The sequence below is a fragment of the Ahaetulla prasina genome, chromosome 2, assembly GCF_028640845.1.
Source record: "Ahaetulla prasina isolate Xishuangbanna chromosome 2, ASM2864084v1, whole genome shotgun sequence".
NCBI lineage: Eukaryota > Metazoa > Chordata > Lepidosauria > Squamata > Colubridae > Ahaetulla > Ahaetulla prasina.
This window is the reverse complement of record NC_080540.1, coordinates 102704757-102713474: the sequence shown is the minus strand read 5'-3', so window position 1 is coordinate 102713474 and position 8718 is coordinate 102704757. Positions and strand designations below refer to the sequence as shown.

Sequence of the window (8718 nt, the reverse complement as noted above, 5' to 3'; positions counted from 1 at the left end):
CATCTGTATTTTTCAGCAACAAATACCTAAAATTATGGGTAATGGAATTCTGCATAATGTACTTGATATTGACACAGGCAACATCAAGGGGGTGTATGATGGCATCAAGCAGGCCTTAGGTCCAACACACAAGAAATCTGCCCCTCTGAAGTCTGCTACAGGTGAGGTTATCCAGGACCGAGCACAGCAGATGGCACGCTGGGTGCAGCACTACTCTGAGTTATATTCCAGAGAAAGTGTGGTAATTGAAGATGCATTGAATAACATCGAATGCCTGACTGTCTTGGAGGAGCTTGACAGTGAACCATCTTTAGAAGAACTAAATGCAGCCCTGGACTCCCTTGCACCTGGGAAAGATAACATCCCTGCCGAAGTTCTGAAGTGCTGCAAAGAGAACATCCCCACTGAACTGCATGAAATCTTCTGTCTTTGTTGGAAGGAAGGTGGAGTACCACAAGACATGAAGGATGCAATATCGTCACACTGTACAAGAACAAAGGTAACATAGTGACTGTAACAACTACCATGGCATCTCTCTTCTTAGCATTGTAGGGAAGCTGCTTCCCCGTGTCACACTGAAGAGGCTCCAGGTGCTTGCAGAGAGACTTTATCCAGAATCACAGTGTGGCTTTCGAGCCAATAGGTCCACTACTGACATGGTATTTTCCTTTAAACAATTGCAGGACAAATGCAGGGAACAAAGACAGCCACTTTTCGTAAGATTCATAGATCTTACGAAGGCTTTCGACTTGGTTAACAGGGACGGCCTTCATAAAATTCTCCCCAAGATTGGATGTCCACCTCAGCTCCTCAACATCATCAGGTCCTTTCATGAGGAAATGAAGGGCACTGTAGTTTTTGATGGCTTAACATCAGATTCCTTTGATATTTGAAATGGAGTGAAGCAGGGCTGTGTCTTCGCACCAACTTTATTCGGGATCTTTTTTGCTGAAACATGCTTTTGGGACTGCAACAGAGGGTATTTACCTCCAGACCAGATCAGAAAACTCTTTAATCTCTCTAGATTGAGAGCAAAGTCTAAAGTCCAGCTGAAATGCTTACGGGATTTCCTCTTCACTGATGATGCTGCCATCACTGCTCACTCTGCTGAAGACTTTCAACAACTTATGGACAGTTTTAGCAAGGCCTGCCAAGACTTTGGGCTAACAATCAGCCTGAAAAAAACACAAGTCATGGGTCAGGACGTGGATTCACCTCCCTGTATTACAATCTCTGCACAAGAACTGGAGGTCGTCCATTACTTTGTGTGCCTCGGCTCAACTATCTCTGACATTCTCTCTTTAGATACTGAGCTGAATAAACGTATCGGTAAAGTGGCCACTATATTTTCCAGATTTACAAAGAGAGTATGGCTTAATAAGAAGCTGACGGAACATACAAAGATCCAGGTCTATAGAGCCTGCATCTTGAGCACACTCTTGTACTGCAGTGAGTCTTGGACCCTTTATGCATGGCAGGAGAGAAAGTTGAACACCTTTCATATGCGCTGTCTCCAACGTATTTTTGGCATCACCTGGCAGGACAAAGTTCCAAATAGCGCAGTCTTGGAACATGCTGGAATTTCTAGCATGTATACACTACTGAAACAGTGATGTCTAAGCTGCCTTGGGCATGTCGTGAGAATGGCTGATGGTCAGAACCCGAAAGATCTCCTGTATGGAGAATTAGTGCAGGGAAATTGCCTCAGAGGGAGACCGCAGCTGCGATATAAGGATATCTGCAAGAAGGACCTAAAGGCCCTGGAATGGACATTAACAACTGGGAAATCTTGACCTCTGATCGTTCAGCTTGGAGGCTAAAGACGCAGCATGGCCTTCTCCAATTCGAAGAGACATTTGTTCAGCAGGTTGAGGCAAAGAGGCAGTCCCGGAACCAGCGAAATCTGGGGGCTGGGCAGGGGATAGAATGTATCTGCCCTCAGTGTGGAAGGGATTGCCATTCTTGAATTGGCCTTTTTAGCCACACTAGAGGCTGTTTCCAGAGCATGATACCATAGTCTTTTGAGACTGGAGGGTGCCAATAGAATAGAATAGAACTAACTTGTGTCTACTTATATAGAGACTGACTCTGTTCTCTCATAGTTTACCATGGAAAGAACTGTAGCCTTAGCATATGGTAAGTGCTTTTCCTAACTATTTCACATTTATTTTATAGGCTCTTGTAGGACTGCAAAAAGAAATATAAATCCTAATAATGTATCTTCCAACAGATGAGAAGATCTACAACTGTCTGAGAAATACCAAAAAAAGTCACTTTAATGTAGGAGTATTAGTATGTTCACAGCTGAATATTAATTTTAATAAAAATTTAAAATGTGAAATAAAAAATAAGAAATATTAATCAAACATCTTCTACTTGTTTATCAAAATAAACAAATCGTGTAATCACTGTATTTCTTATTATAGTCATGCAATAGTTATATAAAATTTATTCTCAGACAACATGCAGCCAACAAATTACAAACAGAATATTTATGTCTTTCTAGCTGTAGATATTGTGGCATAGTGGTTAAGGTGCTGAACTAGGACCAAGAACACATTTAAATCCATTCTCAGTCAGAGAAAGACAAGGGGCAAATTTGGGCCAACCACTATCTTGGAGCTCAATCACAGTTCAATTTTAAAAACTCTGCGACCACTCTGATTATAATAATGTGCAAACAGTAGATTAGCTGCTTTAAATAACTCACCAGACTTCAAGTATAATATATCCTCTGCCTTAAGACTTTTGAATATCTCTTTTCCACTAACCATATGGTAGTGCTTCTGTGAGAAGACTACACCGGTACAAATAGTTTTTTCAAAAATGCATTCTTCTTCAGCAGATCGCAAATTAGAGAAACTCTTAGGCAGTACCATTTCCCTTTGTGGTATTATGTGGCCTTCATATTTCTCAAATATATTCACATCTGCGCAGAAAAGAATTATAGACCATTATTATCAGGAGTGAAATGCTACCGGTTTGGACCGAATTGACTGAACCAGTAGCGGCGGTGGCAGGTGGTTTGGAGAATCGGTAGGCTCCGCCCACTTGCCCAGAGGTCATTACTTCTTGGTTTTAACCAGGAAGTAACCTGGTTAACGTGATGCATGCTTCTCAACCGGTAGGGAAGATAAGTAGATTTCACCCTGATTATTATTAACATTATTAAATCAATTAAATTTGGGTGCCCTGAAATTCTGGGCAGTTCACAAGTAAAAACATTAAAAACAACAGAAAAATGAATTTTTTTTCAACTGGAAGACAGTGCAGCTCACAAAGCAGAGGTGTTAACACAGGAATAATGAGGCCTTCATTCTGAACCATTTGAAGTTTTCAGAGTGTCTTTAAGAGCAGCTTCAAGTAGAGATGTTGCAATAGTAAAGCTTTAAAAACTATCTTACGAACTTCCTCATCTACAGTAGAAAAGGATGCAACTGATGCACCAGATGAAGCTGTGCAAAGGTCTTCTTGGTCACAGCTTCCACTAGCTCATTGAACAGAGTTCTAAGTTCAGGAAGACCCCTAGATGATAACCTCCCATCAGTGTTATCAATTTTCAAAGCCACAGATTTAAGATAATAAAAGTGATAGTTGATTTACATCAAAAATCAGTATAAAACTGGATTGTTTTCTTGGCTACATTAGCAACATTTAGAGTTCTTAGTTTTTTATGTATTTATTTAAAATAATCCCCCAATCTCCTAGTGCTCACTGATAAGTATCCTTAAATAAGTAATTTTGTTATGTTAAAATTTATATTATGAGCATATATACTTAAATAGTTTTTCAATCTGAAAATCATTTAACAAAGACTGAAATCAATATTTTCAATTTGTAAAGTTATATACGAAGGCATTTTATGCTAACAATTATGCAGGCATAGATAAATAATTTACAGAAGATCTCTCTAAAATGAAAAACCAGAATATCTCTATACAATAAAGGAAGCTCTCAAAAGGTCTGAAGAAAATACTGTAATGAAAGCCAACAATGACTATAGACATAACTGTGCTCAACCAAAATAAATATAACATAACATAACTGGAATGGCACTTTTTCACTTTCTGAGCAAGCAAGTGAAGGATTAAATAAATTATAAATAGATGAATTAGCATTTATAATTTAAAAAACATAGAAAACAATCCTAATCATTTTGTCATCAGCACAAAAGATAAAGGAAAAGTTATTTTCTTCAAGAATATTACATGAGGATAGTTCTCACATGTTTATTTTCTACCCCTATTGAGAGGTAGAGATAGATAAGAATAAAAAGCTGATACTTGCCTTCTTTTCTTTTACATATAAAGTTGAGCTTGTTTTCGCATTTTATAGATCGCAGTACTAATGATCTTTGGATAAGTGTACCACAGCTATCAAGCGTGTTTCCTTGTATCTTTAACCTGAATAGAAAAAATTAAAAATTAAATTGAAAAATATAACCCATTATAATCCAGTTTACTAATCTGTTTTAAGGAACACTCCTCCAAAAATAGGATTAAATACTAGACAGGAATCTCATGCTTCTGTCTAGTGCGCTTGAAAGAATTCTATATAGGCAGGCCCCAATAATTTTCTTTTATTTTACTCTAGCTTGACAACTTGTAAAGGCCGTACTATTTATCAAACAGCAAGATGCAAAAAGCAGCAGGATGCAGAAATCTAACTTCCTGAAAAAATACTTCTGCTAGAGTTTGAATTTGGTCCCATTATTAAGACTCTAATCATCTTTTTTTCCCTTATGTCTTTTATTGGTACATGCACTTTTTTCTTCTTCTACCGTTTGGCCAGAGAACACCAGATCTAAAACCTATAGACCTCGTTTCAGTGCAAAACAATTATACAAAGTATCAAAATTATAATGATCTCAATACAGGCATTTATGAAGAAGTGTAACTCCCACTGGTCTTATTTACTTTTCCGAAAATCCTATATTTTAAGTTAGTACAGGCACACTGCATGCAGCTTCCCAGGGATCTTTGCCATCTTTGCACCATCAGGGGTGTCAAATAATGAGGAAAATACATAAAAATCTGGGCGAAAATTTTTAGAATAATTTTAATTATTTTAAGTACATTTTCTTTGGGGGGGGGGAATCCTATCACAAAACTAAGAAAAATGACCCATACTATTGTTTTAGCCTGGGAGGCTGAAAAGAAAATGTAACTTCTGGATTAAACTATCACTTCCCTCTCTCCTAAATGCAGTCAGTATTGGAAAATTGTAACCTTTGGACTGCATTAACACACAGTATGCAATCTGTATCCAGCCCTGCTTAACAATAAGGCAATATTTTTATTTATTTTCTTGGTTTCTTAATACGATTCATATAGCTGCTCATCTTACATTCTTAACTCCGTTTGGCTCTTATCATTAAAACAATCACAAAATAAACAAAGTCAGATATTAATAAATCAATAACCCCATAAAAACAAATTTAAACTATATTAAAACAAATAATAATAAGCAGGCAAATGCAAGTTAAGAGTCAATCAGTATAATCATCTAGCAGTTCCAAACCACAGCTAGATATATCCCCACGCAGGCATGATATGAAAGCTATGGCTTCATAGCCTTTTGAAAGGTTAGCAGAGTTGGGGCCAATCTAACCTAATGTGATGCCAAAGGGCAGGTTTTGTAGGAGAAAAGGCTCTCCTCCTGGGCTCTATCAGATGGTACTCCTTAATAAGCAAAATCTATAACCTGCCTCTTTCTCCGGGCTTAATGGGACTAGTAGATGTAACTAGGGAGAGGTGGTCCTTCAAATTACCTGGCTTCATTCCACGCAAGGCTTTATAGGTCATTACATCTATAAACATCTAAATGTAGATGTGTATGTGTTGTTGCTCAGGTCATGCATTACATCTTCCAAGGTATTCTATCCATTTCTCATTCAATCACTGAAGGTTTCTTCCAATTTTGTTATCTGATATAGATTGTTTCACATAATCACTAATTCCTTCAGGTCACTATATTTTTCACACCCCATCATGACAATTTATTATCAATAATCAAAATGCTATAAACTGCAGGACTTTAAGAAATCATAAAAAATAAAACAACCATACTTTTGAAAACCCTACCATTTTCTACTAGTATTTGTTGATGTCCCATCTCCCCATAGCCACTCTTTTATTTCTTCATGCCATTTCAGTCCTACCCACGTTGGTTGTTTTATCATCTCTTGAAGCCACACCTGAAAGGCAAGAAAAGACATAAAATAGATAATTAACACAACATTGTAAAACCTGGGGGATATAATCTTAATATACTCTATGAATGGAGCTGCCTCTTCAGGAAAGATTAGTTTTTCTTCAATTCTTTCTTTCAATTAAAGATAAATAAAATACAAGATGCTTCTGCAGAAGATGAATTAGAATGAAAAGCCATTCCCTCATTTCCCCCTATTTAAAAGCTTTGATTCAAAAATTATTCCATCCAAAAAGGTAGGTAAAATGAGGACCCAGATTGTTGGGGGCAATAAGTTGACTTTGTATATAATATACAAATGGATGAAGACTATTGCTTGACATAGTGTAAGCCGCCCTGAGTCTTCGGAGAAGGGCGGGATATAAATGCAAAATTAAAAAAAAAAAAATTAGGGAGGAAGATGAGTCTATATTGTACTCTTGTAAATGTTCTTATTTTTATTTAATAAACAATTATCTTATTATAAATATTTATTATATGTAAAGATCATCTATCACTTAATATTTCTAAAAAACAAAAGTACCAACAAGTTTCACAAACTAACTTATTCCATAAAGTAAAATTTCTGTGAAATATTTAAAATAAATATTCCAACCTTTTCCCTACGACTAGCCAGTTGAAGTAGACTAGTGTTTTTAAAACGGCTACACAACAGCAAAGCTTCTTCCCATGTCACTTCTTTATTTTTTTCTATCCAATAACATGCTCCTCGCCAATACCACCAGCCAGCGCCCAGGGAACATTTTAAGCTGTAAAGACCTGATATCATCAAAAGGAAAGAAAATGTTATCAAATTATTTTCCATTTGTGCTCTTTTCCATTGTTCCTTGTCACCCACCACAATCTGTCAAATCATAGGCAGACACAGGAATTTTGGGATTGAGGAATAACTACATTGCCATCCCTCCTCTATCAGCAGGCAAGTAATGTAGATATAGTCCTCAACTTACGATAATTTATTCAGTGACCATTTGAAGTTACAACGGCACTGAATGAATGGTGGTTAAGAATGGTCATTGGAGTTCCAGTGTCCCAGCACTACCTGTGCTCATGCAATTACAATCTGGGCACTTGGCAACCAGCTCACACATACAACAAGTTGTAGCATCCTGCCATCACTGAATTGCCATTTACAATCTTCCCTGCTACATTCCCTGAAAAGTCAATGAGAAAGCCAACAGAAGTGGTCACAAATCACTGGGGTATTTTCTCCACCTGTGCATCCTCCCCAGCCCCACCCTCATGCTGTACCAACCATTAGCTTATCCCCACACACCTGAGTCTTGCTGTGCCACTTCCACACCTGTGTCTTATCCCCACACATCTTCCGTGAGCCTCACTGTGCCTCAACCATCACTCCTGCATCCAGAGCCTTGCTGACACCTTCACAAACTGCTGCACACCCTCCCTGAGCCTTGCCATACCTTGCCTGCTACCTGTACACCCATCTCACTCTGCCTCTCTTGCAATGTCACACATCTATATCTTCCCCCCAAGTCTTGCTGCACCTCTTTTGTACACTTGCACATCCCATCACATCCCCCCTGAGCTTTGTCACCTCTCCTGCCATTTGTGACCCATTCTGTGCCTCACCATGCTTCCCTCACAATCTTCTGCACCCCCAAGTTTCAAAATGGCCCCCATTGCACATCCCTGCACACTGTCCCTGAGCCTCTGGGCTTTCTCCACTATTCATGCAAGCCCTGCCAAGCCTTGCTACACCTTGTTGACAAGGCATGCCTGCCTGGCACCTGCTGGCCATGTGGGGCCATCTTCTGCAGGTCTTGTGATGAAACTGTAGTGCACAACCTGAGGAAGAAAGCCGTGTGTGACCAGTAGCTGTCAGTGCTTCTGCAACTTCAAACATACACTGAATAACAGCTTAAATTGAATAATTAGAGGTTACAATTAAAATTAGAAAGGAAGTAGATGTGTGTGTTTTTAAAGAACTCCACTCACCCAAAGAACATGTGCCTATGCTTTCTGGTGCAGCACAAATAAGGGGTTTCTCACATGTTCCACTTACAGGGTGGCATAACTTCCCCCAATGGCAACTTGGGCAATTAAAATCACAGTCTTCTCCATAATATCCATGATCACATACTTCAAAAGAATAATAACAATAATAATACATGATTATATAATACATTAGAATACCTTACATATATTATTTTAAATTTTATAACAATTGTTTAAAAATGATGATCATGATTATGTATGTACATATGAATTGTTTTTGTAGGCTGGAGGAACTTACCTGAATCCAATTATTCACTTTCCAGAAGAGACATGGCAATTCTCAATGTAAAGTGCAATATAATTGTGTTGTTTTTTTAGTTAAGTAAAACACAACTTAATTATAAGTGTGACTTTTCCAACAAGAAAATACTTATGTTTACTTTTCTCAAACGTAAGTATTTTTTACTAAAAATATATATATTTTTATTACTTTTTTATAGCTTTTAGCTAATAGAAACATTTCCATTATACACAATAATAGTTTCTGCA

General features: G+C 37.8%; 1 protein-coding gene across 1 annotated transcript in view; it reads right to left on the bottom strand.

Moving 5' to 3' along the window:
* Positions 1 to 607: 607 nt before the first annotated feature.
* LOC131190532 (uncharacterized) overlaps positions 608 to 8718 on the bottom strand; it is a 75448-nt gene continuing 67337 nt past the window's right edge. Inside the window, 4 exon segments of the mRNA XM_058167868.1 lie at positions 608 to 667; positions 2772 to 2929; positions 4288 to 4403; positions 6084 to 6196. Of these exon segments, the coding sequence (XP_058023851.1) occupies positions 608 to 667; positions 2772 to 2929; positions 4288 to 4403; positions 6084 to 6196 (447 nt within the window).